Here is a 19,429-nt window from a genome sequence, read left to right on the forward strand (position 1 = left end):
TAGATGTTCTCAGCATGTTGTAGTAAGACACGAATTCTTTAACACCTGGATGACAGTCACCTGGGGAGCTAGTCAGACCTCCAGCTGCTTGGCTTCATCCCCAGAGATTCTGAACTGGGAGGTTGGGGGGTAGGGCCAGCAAAGCTACTTTATTTAACAAGCCCCAGTGTCCTAGGTTCGGTAACAGCTGTGCCGGTTACTGATTGGGAGACCTTGGAGAAGTCATTACCTGCCCAAGGATCTGTTCCCTTTTGAGGAAATGAGTGACTTAAAGTAGAGGATCTCTAAGAAGCCTTTCCAGGTCCAAAATTCTAAAGATTTCACCATTCTAGCTCTGGTCTGAGCTGTGCACAACAGGGCAAGATCCTTACCTCCCTTCTTCTAAATGTCATTCCTGTGTTCATACAGTCCAAGGTCACATCAGTTTTCATGGCTGCCGTGTGTCAGGACTGAGTCACAGTGAGCCTGCTGATAGAAATCTTTTATAGACATCCCCCTGCACAGCCATGACTGCTGCTTCCTGTTTTCATGTAGCTTTTTGGCTTTAGTACAGAGCCTTATTCTAATCCTTTTGAAATGAAAGGGAACAGGTACATATTAAGGATATTTAGTGTTCAAAATGCAGATCATGGAAGCATTCCACAATCTCCAACTTCCCAGGGGAAAAAAAGGTGCATCTTCTTCCTTCTCCTTTGTGTAGCTCTCCTGATTAGTGACTATTACCTGTTAGACAGCAGTCTTACCTGCCTTTGGTTACATTCCCATTTTCTGCCCCCCTCCATTAGGACAGTTTATCAGAATGCATCCTATGATAGGCTGTTTCCTTAAGCTATCCCATAAAATCAATTCTATGGCAAAAAATAGGTTTGGGATTCATACTATCCCATTATCATTTTGGATATTCCCAGCGCAAGTGAGCATGTTAAAGGCTCTGAGAAGTCCTGCAGGCAAGAAAACTGACTACTCTTTAGCCCTCTGTTTTCTAAACCTACCTGAGCCTGGAACCCCTTCTCTCTGTTACTGCCTGTTTGTGTTGTCTAATAGAAGGCATTCTTTTTTAACACTGGTTTGGAAGCTCGTATTTTGGAGTGCCCATCCCTTGCCCAAAGAGAAAACAAGAAGACTGGGCTGGTATCTTAGGCGAAGAGAGTCTATAGCATTCCTTAACCAGCTCCCTCTTAGGGGGATGTATTTATAATAGTGTACAACCATTGCACTCTGCCAAAGAGCTGTTAGCTGTGGACAGTGACCTCCTGCGAGAATGAGATTTGCCCCCCTTTAAAGTGTTTATCATTTCTGTGAAATTTCATACACTCTTGAAGCAAGGGAGAAAGTTTTCTACAGCCAGTTTTGTACTTATAGCCATATATGGTACAAGATAGAGAAATGGCTTGACCAGTTAAAACAAAAACTTTCTCTTCAAACATATTGCTTGGGATTTTGAACAAGTGAGTTCAAGAGAGAGGAAAGAGTTGTTTGGGCGGCAATAAGCCTTCAAGAAATGAAAGATGAAGAATGGGACTGCTTTTTGTTGTTAAAGGTATCTTCCTTCAGGTGTCAGCAGTCAAATGATTTGTCTCCTTACCCAACAGAGTGGGAGCACTTACCAATATGTATAGGACACTTTTTGATGTAAAGGGTGTATGGGAGGGACAGAGGGAAAGATTTTCAGAATTCTCTTTCTAAGGTGTTATTACCAGGTCAGCCATAAGCCCGGCTGTATACTAATATTTCAGGCAAGTTAACCTTTGTTTAGTTTCCCCAGTTCTTTATGGCATTGAGTAGGATTGGAAAACGTACCTTGTAAAGCTGGAGAAAATGTAGTGACAACTATGTAGGAAAATGGTACTCTCTTCTTTTACTGCCTTTTAGCTCCATTTAGAGCAACAAATGACCTCATTACCCATAGTTTCACTTGGTTTTATCCAAAATAAGCCACGGAAGAGAAAGAATTACCATGAAATTACATTCCGCACATTCATTTTTGGCCACGCCCTCATAAGGTACTGGCGTGTTTATACGTAATCTTTTTGATGACCCAGTATAGCAAAATTCTCACCGTTCATAGCAGGAAACGCATTAAAAGCATCACCAAGGATTCTAGTCTTCTGAGTTCACTTAGTTGTAAAGAGAACAACTGGCACGATTAGCCAAGAGGGATAAGCTAGGCATACCTGATTTTAATTTTGAGCCATATGGAGGGATCCAGTGTGGGTAATAGTTGTTCTTTGTTTATTGATTTCTGGGCACCTGTCAGTACATCACTTTCACTAAGAGAAATGAGCCAGTCTTGAAAGGACAAAGGCATGGATTTCCAACAAGCATTTCTGGGACCTAGTGCATCAGCCATTCTTGTGAGTAAGCTAAGTGTGACCACTAACTACAATGCAGGGCAGCAAATATCAGGACCCCAGAGAAGGCCTGGCAGAGGCTTCCGTCTCTTTAGATGAAAAGAGATGGCTTCTGGTTTGGGGGTTCGGGAGGTTTCCTGGAAGAAACGGCATGAAAGGTAGACTGGCGGGGGGTGAAAGTCAGGTAGGGATGTGAGGCAATGAGGGGGGCAAGGAAGCATCCAGTCGGAAGAAACAGCTTGACCAAAGAGTCAGTGATGGCCAGTTTAAGGAAGAAAAAGTCTAGTGGTGTCATTTGCTTCCCTGCTTAAGTTTCTTAAAAAGGATCACTATTCCTTTGAAGTAGACATTTTTTCAAGCTAGAATAAAATCATACAATAAATTAATATTCGAAACTATGTAATTTCATGTGATTCATTAACATCAAAGATAAACTTCAGTTTAACAAACATCTATTGAGCCCTTATTGTGTGCCAGACCCTGTGCTAAGCACTGGAAATAAAGTAGTAAACGCCTCACCCGTTTGGGCTGTGGTGGTCAGAATTCGTTTACTTGCAGCCAAATACAATCTTTTTCTTTTTTTTTTTTTCTTTTTTTTCATTGTGAACATTCCTCCCTTCCCCCAGCCCATGGCAACCACCCTTCTACTTTCTGTCTCTATGAATTTGATTACTCAAGGGACCGCTTATAAGTGGAATCAAACAATATTTGCCTTTCATGGCTGGCTTGTTTCACTTAACATAATGTCTTCAAGGCTCATCCATATTGTAGCAAGTGTCAGAATTTCCTTCCTTTTGAAGGCTGAATTAGTACTCCATTGTGTGTGCGTGCGGGTGTATGTGTTTGTGTGTGTGTGTATACATATATATACACCACACTCAGCTTATTCATTCATTTATCCGAACTATGTCTATTGTTTAACCATTGATGGACACTTGGGTTGCTTCCACCTTTTGGCTATTGTGAATATTGTTGCTATGAACGTGGGTGTACAAATATCTGTTCAAGTCCCTGCTTTCACTTCTTTCGGGTATATACCCAGGAGTGGAATTGATAGATCATATTCTATGTTTAATCTTTTGAGGAATTGCCATTCTGTTTTCCACAATGGCTGCACAATCTTCTATTCCCACAGTAGTACACAAAGGTTCCAGTTTCTCCACATCCTCACAAACACTTGTCATTTTCTGTTTTGTTTTGTTTTTAATAATATCCATCCTAATTTGTATGAAGTGGTATCTCATTGTGGTTTTTGATTTGCATTCCCTGGTGAGTAGAGACGTTGAATGTCTTTCTGTGTGTGTATTGGTCATTTGTATATCTTCTTTGGAGAAATGTCTATTCAAGTCCTTTACCCATTTTTCAATCAGGTTGTTGTTGAGTTATATGAGTTCTTTATATGTTCTAGATATCAAGTCCTTATCAGATGTATGACTTGCAAGTATTATCTTCCATAGGTTGTTTTTTCATTCTGTTGATTATGTCCTTTGATGTACAAGTTTTTAACTTTGATGAAGTCCAGCTTACCTATTTTTTTTTTTTTTTTTTTGCTCATGCTTTTTGTGTCATATCCAAGAAATCATTTCCAAACCCAGTGTCATGAAGTTTTTGCCCTGTGTTTTCTTGTTAGAGTTTTATAGTTTTAACTCTTACATTTAGGTCTTTGATCCATCTTGGGTTCATTTTTGTATGATATAAGGTAAGAATCCAACTTCATTTTTTTGCACATGGATATCCAGTTTTCCCAGCACATTTGTTGAAAAGACCGTCTTTACCCCACTGAATATTCTTGAAAATTATTTGACCATATATGCAAAGGTTTATATCTGGCCTCTCTGATTCATTGATCTATATGACTGTCTTTGCCAGCATCACAATGATTTGATTACCGTAGCTTTGTAGTAAGTTTTGAATCAGGAAGTATGAGACCTCCAAACTTGTTCTTTTTCAAGATTGTTTTGGCTATTCAGAGTCCCTTGAGATTCCATCTAAATTTTTGTATGGATTTTTCTATTTCAACAAAAACATCATTGGGATTTTGATAGGGACTGACTTAACAGAACAACTTTAAAGAAAATATTTGTTTATATAAATCATCATTCTTATTCTAACTTGGATGTTTTAGGAGCCTATGGAGTTGTGGACACAAAATGATCCTTAGAGAATATGAATCCAAAGCCCAGCTCCCTCTACACCATGCCCTTTCCCTTTTTGTACACTTTTCTTGGTACTTCTCCTGACCCCCTCTCTCCATCCTTCTGTACCTCCAAGGATCCTCTCAAAGAAGGAGTTGGAGAGAAACTATGTTTAAGCCCATGCCCTCGTTTTTAGACATTGATCACAGCAGTGTTGAGAAGGCGCCTCGGGCCAGGCTCCAGGCATCCTGAAGAACCACTAAGTGGATTGAGTGAGGTTCATTTCTGTGCCCCTCTGTGGTCCGGTGGCTAACATGGTTGTAAAGAAACTGGCCTGAGTAACTCTGGAAACAATCTCCAGCCCATATGGCTAGAGTCCTTGCACTTACAAAAAAACCCGAAAAACTGGTTTCAATTGTCCAAACAAATTTGAATGCTCAAGGTTGATACCTTGACAAATTATAGGAAATTGTGAACCTTTTATCAGGCCTTTTCCTGAAGGTGATGGAGAGGATTTAGGCAAGAACCATCCCCAGGGCAGGTCTAAAATCACAGTAGGGTGACTGGAGCTGAGATCAGCTGGCCTCACTGCCTGGGTGCCTGCTGCCATCCGGACCAGACCACCAATGTCTCCCTAAGTAAGAAGCTGGGGACAGAAGGGGCCGGGGACCAGTGTTGGCCCTCTTGAAAGGAGAGAGGAAGAAATGCTTATTTATCTGCCTTGGACAGTATTTCCATTTAGAAAGTATTTTGGTTACTGTCAAGGAAGGTTGAGGCTGGTTGCCAGAAAAAACAAACCTTTCCCCTCCCCACAGGAGGATTAATGCTCTCCCTAAACTCTTTAAAAAAAAAAAAAAAAAGCCTTTTCTCTTCTTCAAAGGCCTCCTGTTTCTGCAGTATTTCAAATGAGACTTTTCCTTTTTGCGATGGTTTGTCAGTTGGTGGTGGGTGAACCTGGCGAGCTGGCCTTTTAAAGCTGAGATGTTCAGGCTGCAGGGTGTGGTCCACTGGCGGGTCGTTAAATCTGTTCAGGGCCTCTGTGATCAGCATTTTAAAAACTGGACTAGGGCAAAATATACCGGTGTCTATTACATACAGTGAGTCTTGATATTTTTAATTTTACATATAGATATTTGGGATGTTTATTGGGCATGATGTAACGTGTTATTCTTACTATGTTTAGTAGTCCGAAACTTAAGACCGTTATTCTTAAAATTACCTTTGGCTAAACAAAGGCCTGGTCATGTTCCCAGATCTGGGCAGTTCTCAGCAAAATGTCTTGCTAAACAAATACATATAAATAAATAAAGCTATGAAAGTAGCTATTTCAGATTAGTTTTTGAACCTAGTCCTTATTTGGGCCTTCTGATTTAATTTCTCTTTGGTTGATTGCATTTTCCAAAAGAATAAATTGAGTATAAAACAGGTAGTTTTAAAATACTTATGTATTTTACATATAAAATGAGTATTTCTGATTTAATGGAACAGTGTTTCCCCAACTTTAGTGTTTCACAAACTTTCTGCGTGATTTTTGCCACATTGGTGAACTGCTTGTGTTTTTATTTGTTTCGTATTTTCCTTAAATCAACTCAAATTAAATCTATATCTACTATCTGTGAAACTGTTGATTTATATATGGGCTACTTACCTTTTCTGATATGCAATAAAATAAATACGTAACTTTTAAAATATAAAAATGTTTATCCACGTGCCATCAGAAATGTTCATCTCACCTCTTTACCACATATACCATTATTGGGAGAACACTGGTAGTCAGAACATTTCTTTTGTGCTTTCCTCCTTTTGCTTTCTCAGATTCCTTTGTTCCAACAAAGGTTCCTATACCTGAGAAAAGAAACTAGAGCTGTTAGTTATTAGAGAGAGCAGTGTTCTTAATTTTAAAGAACTCCCCCTACCCTCCCTCCCACACATTTACTTTCATAGGATACTAGCATTTTAGAATTCACTGGCAGCTCATTCAAGGTTGAGTATACCTTGACCCAGCCAGTTTTCTGCATTTATTGGTAAGCATCTTAAGAGAACCATGGAGGGGGAATGATTGACATTAAAGAAACACCTGTATGTCGCAGCACAGGGAAACTCACTTGTTTAGCGAGTGAACTTAGTTGCGTTCTTGGGACCCAGCCTCATAGGGTCTCTTGGAGACTCGCTGAGATTTGAATGGAAACAGAGCTGAAAGGATTCTAGAGAAAAAGCTTATCCTCTTTCTTACAAATGGGGCGACAGAGGCCCAGAGGGGCAAAGTGGTATACCTGGGGTCACACCTTCAGCTGGTGTAAAACTTGAGGCTTGGCCTGCCTCCCCACATCCCTCCTGCATTTATCTCACTATCTCAGAAGCCTGGTAAGGAAAGTCTCATGCTGGGAATCACAGAAGCCTTGTATTAGAAATGGCTGCTTTCCACTTCAACCAAGATCTGAGATCACTGATGCGATACCCTAGGGATGAGAGAAACATGTCAAGTTCACCTGGACAAGACCACTCATGACCTGGAGCCTCTTCACTGTTAAGGGGTTTTCTGGCTATGACATAATGTCAGAGTATTGATGATCTGATTCTCAGGTGCCCTGTAGCCCTACTCAGGGAACTTCTGTTCTAGAAACCAAATTCAGAATCATCCTCCAGGACGACTCTTACAGCTGTAATGAGTAGCCTTGAAATGTCCCCATGATCCTGTAACCAGGGGAGCCCAGGCAAAATGCCAAGCAGAAATTCTGAAGCTCTGAGTCCTGATCCTGAGTTTGCACTGAAACGTTTTAATAAAACCCTAATGACTAATCACAAATTTTGAGTCTCTCTTACCTTCAATGTGACTTGCAAAGGTCAAAACTACCAACCAACAGTTCAGAAACCATTTACTACTTTCTATGCTCTGGCAGGCTTTGGGACACAAGGGTGAATGGGGGTGGGGGTCATCTCTGCCCTGGAGGAATCTACAAACCAGTGGAATAACAATGAAGCTTTCCCAGACTCCCTGGGGAGAATTAGGAGATCCCAATGCTTGGGTCTCCTGGGACCATGTACAGCCCTCTAGAGCCTTGACATTGTTTCTGTGCTCTGTTTGGAGGTCCGCTGCCCCTTTGGGCAGTGAGTTCCTAGAGGGCAGGGTCATATCTTACTCAACTCTGTATTCCCAGTGCCTGGTGTAAGTAGGTGGCCCTCCAAATGCTTTTATAAAAAGGGAGGTATGGACAGTGTCCTGGGAAAACAGAGCAGGGAGAAATACCAGGTGATGTGATGCAAACCGGAGGGTTTGCATCATTCAGCTCGAGGGTCTCAGGTAGCTTGACAAAGGAGGAAGGCATTTGAGCTGGGGTTTGCAAGACAGGGAGGAGTTTCTGGGAGCTGTTTGGGGAATGGCCTGAGGAGCGCCTGTGTGTCCACCATGGCTACACTGCGTGGGCTCCTTCCCTGCACGTGGCACCTTCCCTAAAGGAGACACACATCTTGGGTTGGTCTGCACATTTCTCTTAGACAAGCCAGCCATCTGTTGAGCTCTGGATCTGTCCTTAGCTAGTTAGTAACAACTGATTTCTAGCTGTGTGTGTTAAGGTTTAAAAACACACAGAAACGCTAGGCAGGGGCATTTCTTGTCCAGAGGATTTCAGGCAAGCTTTATAAGAGTTCCAAGGAATGTGTGGGAGCAGAGCAGTGACACTGATCCGTGTACGTCTGCTCAGTAGGGAGTACGCCTGAAACTTCTTTAGGAACGAGGGGCGTACCTCTGGTCGTGATTTGTTGCAGCTCCTGTAAGCACATTGCCCCCAGAGCCCCTATTTCTTTAGGGCTTCTCTGCTACCAAATGATAAGATGTACTTATTAATTACATTAGTTATCATCTGTTCCTCGCTGCCAGAGCGTAACCTCCGTGAAAGCAGGGGTCTTGGGGCATCTGTGACAACTGTCACTGAGGCATCCCAAGTGCCTAGACAATGTGTGGCATATACTAGGCACTCACTGAATATTGATACGAATGAGTATATTGAATGAACGAATGAATGAATACTTCTGCCCCAGATCCGAGCCCAAGTAAAGGGAAGGACAGCTGTCCTGAGAGAGTGGAACTCGGGACTGGAGGGTCACCAGTATTTCCTCCAGGGCGCTGGCCTCTGTGGCATAGGCTGGCTCCTTTCCAGTGGCTGGGCTGGTTTGTCCCCCACAGTGGATATTGTGAATATACCCAAGCAATACAAAAGGCGATGCCCCGGAAGTACTCTAGTCATTTACGTGGCTGTTGTTTAGATGTGTTCTTTATCACAGGAGGTAGCTGTGATGCAGTCCCAAAGAACGCTGTGTCAGGAGACCTGGGTCCAAAGCCCAGATTTGTCCATTTCCAGCGAGGTGACTGAGGAGTAGTCATTTGCCCTCTCTGAGCCTTAGTCTTGTCAAACGGGGGCGGTAACCCCCTTCACAACGTGCCTAGCACTGCACCTTGTGACACCCGGGAAGCCCTCCATGAGCAGCGTCGCACCCGAGGAGACCCTCTGAAAGGCCAGTAGTGTGGGTGGGTTCTGCGAGCCTGTTTCCCAGGCAGTCCCTGGCTCTCCCCAGGAAAGGATCCAGCAACGCCCCTTGAGTTTTGTGAGGGAGGATCGTGCAGCAGCCCCTACTCCAAACCCAAATCCCCAGTAAGTCAGGAAGATGTATGTGTTTTAAAACATTGGGAGGTCTGCGTTGGATCACCCTGGAGCCGTGGCTTCCCGGAGCAGCTGAGAGTGAAGAGAAGCAGTTCCTCTGCCGGGAGCTCTCCCGGCTCGTGTCCCACAAGGGGCTGCCTTCACTCGGCTTTGGCGGCCGTTGACTTTTAAATCATAAAAAGCCGCTCTGTATACAGTTTACTCTGTTGCTAGAAGGCGGCAGAACATAGGTATTTAAAAAGGGAAAAAAAAAAAAAAAGAAAGCAGAAGAAGCAGCCGTTAATCCCGCCAGGCTTCTGGGCACTGGAGCAGTTGCGGATGACAAAAGTTAATTAGAAACATGAGCAGTTTAACCGAAAACACTTGTGACAATTGGAAGGACAGCCTTTCGGGCTGGAGAAGTTTTCCTAGGGAAGCATTGCGGAAGAAAGTGGCTGCCGCTGGGTAAGTCATGTCATCGTGACTCTGCAGGCACAGACATGCTCTCCGGGGGCCGAGGCACTGTATCCTGCCTGCACTGGGCGGGCGAGGCCGTGGGTGGGTGTGGGTGCTGGGCTCAGCCATGTCCCTGCCACCTTCCCTCTGACAGCTGCCCTGACGTCGGGGACGGAGCTGCGCGGCTCCAAGTGCTGCCTGAGGAAGGGCACGGCAGGGTTCATGTCTGCAGGCTGGGCCACCTCGGTGCCTAGCGGAGCACCAGTTTGGAACCCGCCCTTCTCAGAATAATTCCAGTTCTAGTTTGGAAATATTTTGAAGCTTTTCTGAGAAAAAGAGTCTGGCCGGGGAGCTACTACTCCCTGACCGCCAAGGGGGAAACCTTGACTTTCAGATAACCTGCGTGTTTTCCTGCTTACGGTGAAGGCTTGTGCCCAGTTCATACTCTTAAGCTCAAAAGGCTTTTTTATTTTAACTCTAACTTGCATTGTGTTCGTAACTCTTTAAAAGTGCCAACATAGGAAAAAGGTATTTGCTTTGATGGGATTTAGCAACTTTTGTGGGTAATTCTTCTTCTGTAAAGATTATACTTGGTTTCTCTTTTTCTGGATTTTTTTTTTTTTTTTTTTTTGGTCTGTTCTGTTTGAATGTCTCTGCTACATTGTTTTCTTAAAGTTGGATAATTCTCAATTGTTTGGCTTAACTAGGAAACGGGGTTGCGGGTTGAGTCATTCAAAACAGGAGATGTTTCCTGCATCATTCTACGCCATCATAGTGGTGATGCAGATTTTTGTTTTCCCGTAAACATATGTGCTTAATATTGCCTTGTGCGTGTTGATGTTAAGATGAGCGGCATTCACACAGCATACACCAAAAGGTGACAAGGGGGGCATGTGAATAGCACGTGAATAGGAGAAAGTCAAGGTAGAGTTTAAATTCAACCACAGGTAACGCACGAAGCAGGTAATGGAGCTGCACGGCATCTGGGTTGGAGCAATTGGCCGTGTAGCCGTGGCCGATGCCCCCTCGTGATCAGTGCAGATCCGTGGGTGTGATTCAGGTCTCCTTCTCTTCCCCCTGTCTCTGCAGAGCCTTTGGCGAGTCCGGCCCCCTCCCACCCCGGAATGAGCGAAGATGCACCTGCTGCTTTGGAGGGCGGCGGCTGCGCCCCTGCTAATTGTGGCGCCTCCTCCGCCATCCCCCAGCCCGGCACGGCCTCCAAGCCCTGGCGCAGCAAGTCGGTCAGTGTGAAGCACAGCGCCACGGCTGCCACGCTCGCGGTCAAGCCTCCTGCACCCGAGGCCCCCAGGCCCACCCCCGAAGCCCTGAAGCCAGCCCCCAACAATCAGAGGTCCATGCTGGAAAAACTGAAACTTTTCAACAGCAAGGGGGCTTCCAAGGTGGGTGAGGGCCCGGGGTCACGGGATACAAGCTGCGAGCGGCTGGAGATCCTGCCCAGCTTCGAAGAGAGCGAAGAGATGGAGGCCGGCGGTCGCCCGCTGTCCGCGGCGGGCCCCACCTCCAACAGCCCCAAGATCGCGCTCAAGGGCATTGCCCAGAGAACTTTCAGCCGGGCGCTGACCAACAAGAAGAGTTCCCCGAAAGGCAGCGAGAAGGAAAAGGAGAAACAGCAGCGGGAGAAGGAGAAGGAGAAAAGCAAGGACCTCGCCAAGAGAGCCTCGGTGACAGAGAGGCCGGACCTCAAGGAGGGGCAGAGAGAAGACCTCAGCGGGGTGGCGGTGACCGAGATGCCAAAAAAGTCCTCCAAGATCGCCAGCTTCATCCCCAAAGGGGGGAAGCTCAACAGTGCCAAGAAGGAGGCCCCGGCCCCTTCCCACAGTGGGATACCAAAACCAGGAATGAAGAGCATGCCTGGGAAATCCCCAAGTGCCCCCGCGCCTTCCAAGGACGGGGAGCGCAGCCGGGGTGGGAAGCCGAGCTCCGGGCTCCCCCAGCAGAAGCCCCAGCTGGACGGCAGACACTCCAGTTCCTCCTCCAGCCTGGCGTCCTCGGAAGGCAAAGCCCCAGGAGGGACCACCCTGAATCACAGCATCAGCAGCCAGACTGTCAGTGGGTCCGTCGGGACCGCCCAGACCACGGGAAGCAATACTGTCAGCGTCCAGCTACCTCAGCCCCAGCAATACAGCCACCCCAACACTGCCACGGTGGCGCCTTTCCTGTACAGGTAGGAGCGGCTGCCCCCCTGCCCTGCCGGGGCCCGTGGGCAGAGAAGCCTTGCTGGTGGATTCTGGGTCTCTGAGGGTAGGGGTCGGGACTGCTACCCAGGAACATGGAGGCACACAGCTCAGGTGCCGCGTGATCTGTGTGCTTGAGGGACGGTTAATTCAGCAGCGCTGGGGGGAGGTCAGGAAGCTAAAGAGTGAAGTAGAATGTGAGCTGATCCTGGGATAAGGAGGAGTGGCCCAGGCACATGGGGACCCAGGGGATTTGCAGAGGCGGCAGCAGCATGAGCAGAAGCTAGGAGGGTGGTTTGCTATCACTCGACAGGCTCCAACATCAGTCCTAAAGCATCCTGAATGTACTTTAAACAATGAAAACCACAAAACCACCTTGCTGAGTAACGGAGACTTCTCACAGAGGTGCTTATCTTAAAATTCCAGATCCTCAGGGTTTCTTACCCCATCACACGTATTAAATATGTTTTCTTTTCTTTTCTTTTTTTAAATTAAAAAAATTTTTTTTTTGGCTGTGCGGTGTGGCTTGCAGGTTCCCAACCAGGGACTGAACCTGGGCCACGGCAGTGAAAGCCCAGAATCCTAACCACTAGGCCACTAGGGAATTCCTTAAATATTTTTTCGGTCCCTGCTGTGTGCTGGGATTTCTCGAGGGGAGAACAGCATGAGGAAGAAGGGTAGCCATAAGGAGGGACTGGTTCTAGAGGAACCAAAGAAACTCGGGTTGTATTTGGGGAGACAAGCCCGGGTGTTTGTGTCTGTCCGTCATCGGTCCCTCGGTCTGTCTGTCTCTAATGGCACATCCTTAGCACCACGGGAGACCACGTGGAGCCAGGTGCTGTTGCTCCGGGTGGTTCTGGCCCACGAGAGCCTCTGGTTGCACCACACACCTGTACAGGATGGAGGACACTGGCTCCAGGTGAGGGTGATGCTGGATACATGGGATGAGTCCTATCCGGGCAGATGCGAGCCTCTCAGCCCTGCTCTTGGGGGTTCCCAGAACCTTGTTCACAGTGCTCGACTTGATCCTGTGCTCGAGATGTGCAGGGCAGTGGGCTACACTGCACAGCTGAGTGGTAACTAATACCTCTCCACAGCACAAGGGGACCGATGGTTGAATGCCACAGTCTGGGCACTTACTTTACAGTTTCTACCCTGAGTATATACACAGTCACACCTGTACACACACACTCATACACCTATAGTGTGGATGCACATCAGGGACAGTCACACGTAAGTAAGGACACAAGTACACATTCATACATAAAATGCAAATACACATATTCACACGTGTATTTACATACCTGTTCATATGCACAGACTCGGGCCCATGCTTTCAGCTTCCTCTGTTTACATGGTTCCCCAAAGGATTAGATATTTCCTCTATTTCTGCCTGAGGTGAGTTCTAGTAGGTTCTGTCACCATTCCTGCCAAGAGCTGATAGAAAGTCTGGTTCAAGCGATTGATTTCAGAGTCAAGCCCACAGCATTCAGCCTGTGAGGGAATGTCAGGCTTCTGAGGAGAAGCTCTTTCCTTTTCGTTGCTTACCCACCCCTTCAGTAAGGGTCACGCCAGACCTTTTTAATGGGAGGCGGTCATCTTTGTATTCAGTCAAGTCATCAGCTCAGCTAACAATCCTGAGAAGGGTGCCAAGGCTTAGATAATGACTCAGCACTTGCCTCCATGCTCAGCTTTTTATACAACTGTTCTCTGAACCGTGGAGGCAGCTGAATTGTTTGCCGTGAAGCTTTTATCATGGCAGTCACACGAGTAGTCTTGAGGTGCTGCCTGTTCAAGCGACTGTTCCCAGATTCTTGATCTGCATTTTCAGAATTAAAACACGTGACTGTCTGATCACCCATCAGTCTCACCCCCGCTCCTTTTTTTTCTGGCTGTAATTATTTGAACGATTCTAAAACGTTTAACCTTTTCAAAAAATATTTCAAGATTTTTCAATGAGAGGAAAAACTCTTAATGATAAAGAGCAAATGTCTGACAAATAGGAGGAAGGAGAAAACGTCACATGTGTCTGTCAAGCTGCGTCTTAGTGTTTATGCTCACCCTGTGTGATGTCCTTCTGGCTCCTCTGAGGTGCCTTTCCTCTAGGTGAGCCAAGTAGGAGGATGGAAAGAAGAGCACTGAGGTAGGAGCCAGGATGCCTGGACTCTGCCTTTTATTCGCTGTTGAGTCCCTGGGTGGCCTTGGGACCTGGCTGCAGGCATAGCTGTTGAGTATGCCCCACGCGAGTGCAGAGACCCAGCTCATTTAATCATTCTCACAACTCCATGAGCTGGCTACCCTTTTTATCCCTGTTCTGAAGGTGAACAGACTGAGGCCTAGAGTATTTAGGTAACTTGCTCTAGGTCAAGGAGCTGAGAGCCAGAAAGTCAGTGTCTAAAGCCAAGGCTGTCCCTTTAAGAGGGGCCAAGTGCTTAACCACGAAACCATCGTGACTCTAAATCACTGCCTCGCTTTGAGCCTCATCTGTAAAGTGAGGAGATGGGGCTAGATTAGAGGATTTTAGGAAATGGTTTAGGCTCCCTTTGTGCTCTGAGATGCTCTCTCTCAAGTTTATAGCTCACTGTATATGCCTTACAGCGCTCCCCCCAGAACCTCTCCACGTTAGTGATGGTACCAAGGGAAGAAAAGGAAGATAAATCACCTTTGCAAAATAACTCTGAATGAATCATAGTTACCGATTCAGCAGGCACACTGGACACCTCTATTGCTTTACACTTTACTGCTTTTATGTTGTCTCACCTGTGATTTTTGTAGCAGCCAAGGGAGGTCGCTGTCGTAATCCGCGCTTGAGGGCCAGACGCTCAACGAGGTGCAGTGACTTGCTGAGATGTGCGTGGCTATCAAGTTACAGACTCCACACTGCAGCCAGCTCACTGTTCAAACTCCAAGTCTAATGTTCCTCCTAGCACCCAGCATCGTTCTAGACTTAAAAACTTCTCTTTATCCATTCGGCACACCCTGCCTGAGTGCCTGCTTGGCACGTGAGTTGGAACAGATCGTGTTCTCATGTGCACGCATCAAAAGAGCCAGGCTTAGCCTTCAGAGAGCTCTTAATCTAGCGTAGGAAAGATTTATCCATTAGATCGTATTGTAATAAGTAGGCATCAGGAGAATAGAGACGCACGAGGGGTAGAGCCATATGCTGGCCAAGGACTGGGGAAGGCTTCCAGGCCAAGATGACATGGGGACTGTGCCTGAAAGGTAGATTAGGAGCAAACTAAGGAAGAAAGAAGAAAAGAGCCCTTAGGCAGAGGGCACAATGACTACAAAGACAAAACTTAAGGACAGGGTATGATCTGGGAATGGAGAGAAGCCACATGTGGGTGAAGCACAGGGCAGGCCCGTGTGTAGAGGGCAAGAGTGGTAGGAGACAGGGCTGGAAAGGAAGGAAGGAAGAATCCCACGATGTAGGGCACCTTCTATCACAATTAGGACTTTAGACCTTATTCTGTGGGCAGCGGGAAACCATCGGAGCCCTTTCATCAGAAGGTGACAGGATCACATCGGCATCACCGAGATCAGTGCAGGACAGAATGGGGCGTGGACCAGACCTAGGAACAGTCTAGAACAGAAGTCACGGTTCACGTGCCTGCTTGGCTCCACAAAGGTAATGCAAATGAGTGGTTCAGGGTGAGTGGGACTCTGGTGGAGGGAACCCCACGCCTCTCTAGAGGGGGCCGCCACCACTTGTCACCAGCAGGCGGCGCCCTGCAAGAACGTGAGCTCAGTCCTTCCAGACTTGTTTCTACTGGGAGAAGGCAGAAATCCAGAATTTTTGTGAAATCTCCCAATTTTTAAATGTGGAAATGAATTCAGAAGCTTTAAAAAAAATACTGTGGAGACCAATAAGAATCAGTCTGTGGGCTGCTTTCTGTACATGGCTGTTGCTGGCAACCTCTAGTCTGGAGGCAGCGTACCTGTTCACAGAGTGCTTCTAGGGCCTGGGCAGAGATGGCGAGAGCTTGGATTCTGGACAAGGGAAGGAGAGGAACACTGAGAGCGTGAAAATCCTTTAAAGGTCGAGATGGTGGGAATGGGGAACCGATGGTATCGGTAGGAGGGCAAAGGGGGGAGCGTGGATGGATGACGTGGGGTTATCAGTACACATCCACCACAGTCTGTTTTAGACAGTTCGCAATGCTGGCAAGCACTTTCTTCACAGGGAGTGAAATCTGGTTGAATCAGCTCAGGATGCTAATGAATTAGTAACGTTACACCCACGGTTATGTGTCTGAGTATAATTATACGTTTGCATGGCACGCCAAAATATTCAGAGGTAATTGTGGCAAGAGCACGTGGCATGAAGCAGTTGCCTCGATTTGCTTGACAGAAAAGGGCCTGGAGAAGGTTTGGGGAAGTACAGAGTTCAGTCAGGTGTTGAAGTAATGATCAATGAGACCTTTCATCTCGGAAGCTCTGAGCTCTGAATCAGACCTAGAGGACAAACACACCTGCCTGCCACCCACTCCTCACTGGTTGTACGGTCATCTTTCCAGAGACGGCCGTGTCAGGAGGATCTGGGGGGGCCCTGGGGGCTGTCAGTGGAGTCATGGAGTCATCTTCAGGCTTGGCTTGCTGGCATCGCTGGTTACTTAGAAGTGGCTCTTAGGCACATGTTAAACAATGCAAACCATCCAGTACTCGCCAGCATTTTCCTGGCTAGACCTGGCTCCCCGAAGGGGATGCAGAGAAGCGTCCTCCAGTGAAGGATTGCAGACCCTCCATTTGGGTGATGAATATTTCATCTTTTACAGTTCGGTGGCTTTCTCTGTTTCTAGGACCTTGCTCCACGTGCACCAGTGGATTATTTAGTGTCCGTCTGCTGGTCTGCTCTGTTCTAAAGCTTCTTGCCGAAGGAGGGGATGGTCGGGGCTGTGGTCGGGGCACAGTGGTCCGGATGTGCTAGTTACCCCTTGTGACAAGTGTGTCTGCTCTGGTTTGTGTGTGAAGGTCCCAGACAGACACCGAAGGGAATGTTACTGCCGAGTCCAGCTCAGGGGGTGTGACCGTGGAGCCGAGCCACTACACCAAGAGTGGACAGCCTGCCCTGGAGGAACTCACTGGTGAGTTTGGCGCCTGGAAATTCCGTGCCTCTTGGTGATGAGGCCTCCCGTGCAACCATCTGCTGGAAGGTCCCGAACCCAGCTTGATGTGAAGTTGCTTCACTGTTGCCTTGATTGATGAGCCAGACAAACTGATTGTCTGTCTTACTACCTTCCTTCTCTTTCTTCCTTCTCTTTCTTCCTTCTCTTTCTTCCTTCTCTTTCTTCTCCTTCTCTCATGATCTATTCCGTCCTCCCCAGAATTGTAAATAAGTTGTAAATAAGTCTTTTACCTGTTGGCCATTCTGTTTTTTGGTTGTTTTTTTTTTTGCGGTACGCGGGCCTCTCACTGTTGTGGCCTCTCCTATTGCGGAGCACAGGCTCCGGACGCGCTGGCTCAGTGGCCATGGCTCACGGGCCCAGCCGCTCCGCGGCATGTGGGATCTTCCCGGACCAGGGCACGAACCCGTGTCCCCTGCATCGGCAGGCGGACTCTCAACCACTGTGCCACCAGGGAAGCCCTGTTCTGTTTTAAGGTTTGCTCCTCTTCAGTCATGTAGGGGCTCTGGACTGCTCGGATACTTCACTTTGAATCTCCTTGTTCACTCTTCAGATAGAGTTGCCTTACAAAAAGACTTGGAACTCTAAAATGTATTGACTTTTTCAAATTTCCTTTAAGAAGCACTGATTGAAAATTGTTCTGAGCACCCTCGGAACAGTTGGAAAGAAGATTTCAGCATGCTTTTTTTACCAAAAACAAATCTAAATTTTATTTAAATATAACCCAGACAAGGATGATTAAAGGGATATTATATCACATAAAAACATAAAATCTGCAATTGTCATATAGTTAATTCCACAATTATTTATTAGTGTTATACTGTCACATTCTTAATTTAAAGAAAAAAAGGTAGCATCAGAATTCCTACTGCAGTGTATTCCGAGCTATCACCTTCTCTGTCCCTTGTCCCCCGTTCCCAGCTCTGTGCCCCAGGTTCCAGCAACTTCTAACCAGGGAAGGGAGTGGTAAACCACATATTTAGCGGTGGCTGAGTTATTCTTCGCATATCTTACCACTTCCAGAGTTGGGTTAAAAATTGAATCCATGTTTAAAATCCATTTATTAGACTAATTATCCATGACCCCACCATATTAATAGCCACATTACAGCTGTGGAGTTGGTCTGCAGCCCACATGATCAACTCTTATACCCGTTTGCCCATTAGCTCTGAGTATTAATTTCAGAGGGTCTGAGTGATTTCTCTCTTCTCTTCTGGTTCTGCTGCCTGGGCCCTGTGATAGGGCAGAGAGGTTCCAGGCCATTTGTAAATGACCCATCTTACAGTGGTTTAGGGCCCCATTTAGTGGTTTGGGATTGATTTTATGTTTCCTTCTCTCCCAGGTTTTAGCTCCCCTGCCTATGAGGACATGGATAGTGCAGGAAAAGGGCCAGCTCTCAGGAAAAGGGTGTGGAGTTTAATTACTACTCAGGTCTCCACACACATTCCAGATTGTGTTCGTATGTGCACGCATCAAAAGAGCCAGGCCGGTGGTTCAGAGGCCGGCACGGATCAGATGTGTGACTCGTGGAGGAGTGTGGAGTCGTGGCAGACGTTGGGGCTCAGTGAAATTCACATCTGAAAAGCAAAAGCGGCAGCCGGAAAACATTCCACATAACAGTTAAATTTCACAGGGACAGATGGCAGCCTGTGATCTTTTCACTCCTTTATCTTTTTCTCCCCATGTCTCCTGTGCATCAGGACAGTAAACCAAGTGAGAGCTCAGAAAGCCTGAGATGCTGTCGGTTTGGGGACCAGAACCGTGCAGCCAGTCATGCCTGATCAAGCCCCCTTTGGTGTAAAGTCAGAAGATGTCAGTTGCTAAGGAAAACATCTGAATTAGGGTGACTTGTCTTTACATTCAAGTAGTGGGACTCACAGGGGCGGCTGTAACACATGCGGCCGTAAGTTAATAATTTTATGGAGACACTGCATAGTAGCTTGTACGTATGAGGTCGAATTCAGCTTATGTGCAGCCGATCCCTTGAAATGACAACAAACGGGTGTATTTAGGAATATGGCCACTTATGAGACTATTTGATCAATTGCTAAGTTCCTCCCCTTACTCATGCAAGTAGGTGGATTTTCCCATGGTGCTCTGTCATGTACATAGCGTTACACGTGAGTCCTGCATCTCAGATTGTAACGTTAGAAGGAGCAACGTCCGCTTATTATCCAGTCCGTGAATCCCTTCGATCGTTCATTGATGAATTGTCTTTCAGTCTCTGCTGGAATACTTCTTGTGATGGAAAGTCTATTCCTTCGTGAGGCAGCCCTTCCACATTTTATTGGCGTTAAGTAGTAATAGAGTCTTTTATCCTTACCTTTCTAAATCACTGGATATAATCCAGCCTCACGGATAATTTCCATTCTTTTCCATATAGCACCGTGTCCCTTAGCCTCCCTCTTCCAAGTAAAAATCCCCGGTTCCATCCATCTTCCTCATGTAACACCCTGACATCCTCACCTCTGCTCTGTTTGGTCAGAATATGGTGTTCTCTCCATCATGGCCAGTGGCTTGAGGGAGGACTGC

At 46.6% G+C, this 19,429-nt stretch overlaps 1 protein-coding gene across 3 annotated transcripts in view; it reads left to right on the top strand.

Moving 5' to 3' along the window:
• Positions 1–19,429, top strand: part of NAV2 (neuron navigator 2) — a 399,261-nt gene that overhangs the window by 216,499 nt on the left and 163,333 nt on the right. For all 3 annotated transcript variants that reach the window (XM_082660768.1, XM_082660769.1, XM_082660770.1), the window contains exons 8-9: positions 10,669–11,764; positions 16,746–16,858. In XM_082660768.1, coding sequence (XP_082516894.1) covers positions 10,669–11,764; positions 16,746–16,858 — 1,209 coding nt within the window. The remainder of the gene's footprint in view (positions 1–10,668; positions 11,765–16,745; positions 16,859–19,429) is intronic.

Source organism: Grampus griseus, assembly GCF_964374135.1.
Source record: "Grampus griseus genome assembly, chromosome: 8".
In the NCBI taxonomy this organism is placed as follows: Eukaryota; Metazoa; Chordata; class Mammalia; order Artiodactyla; family Delphinidae; genus Grampus; species Grampus griseus.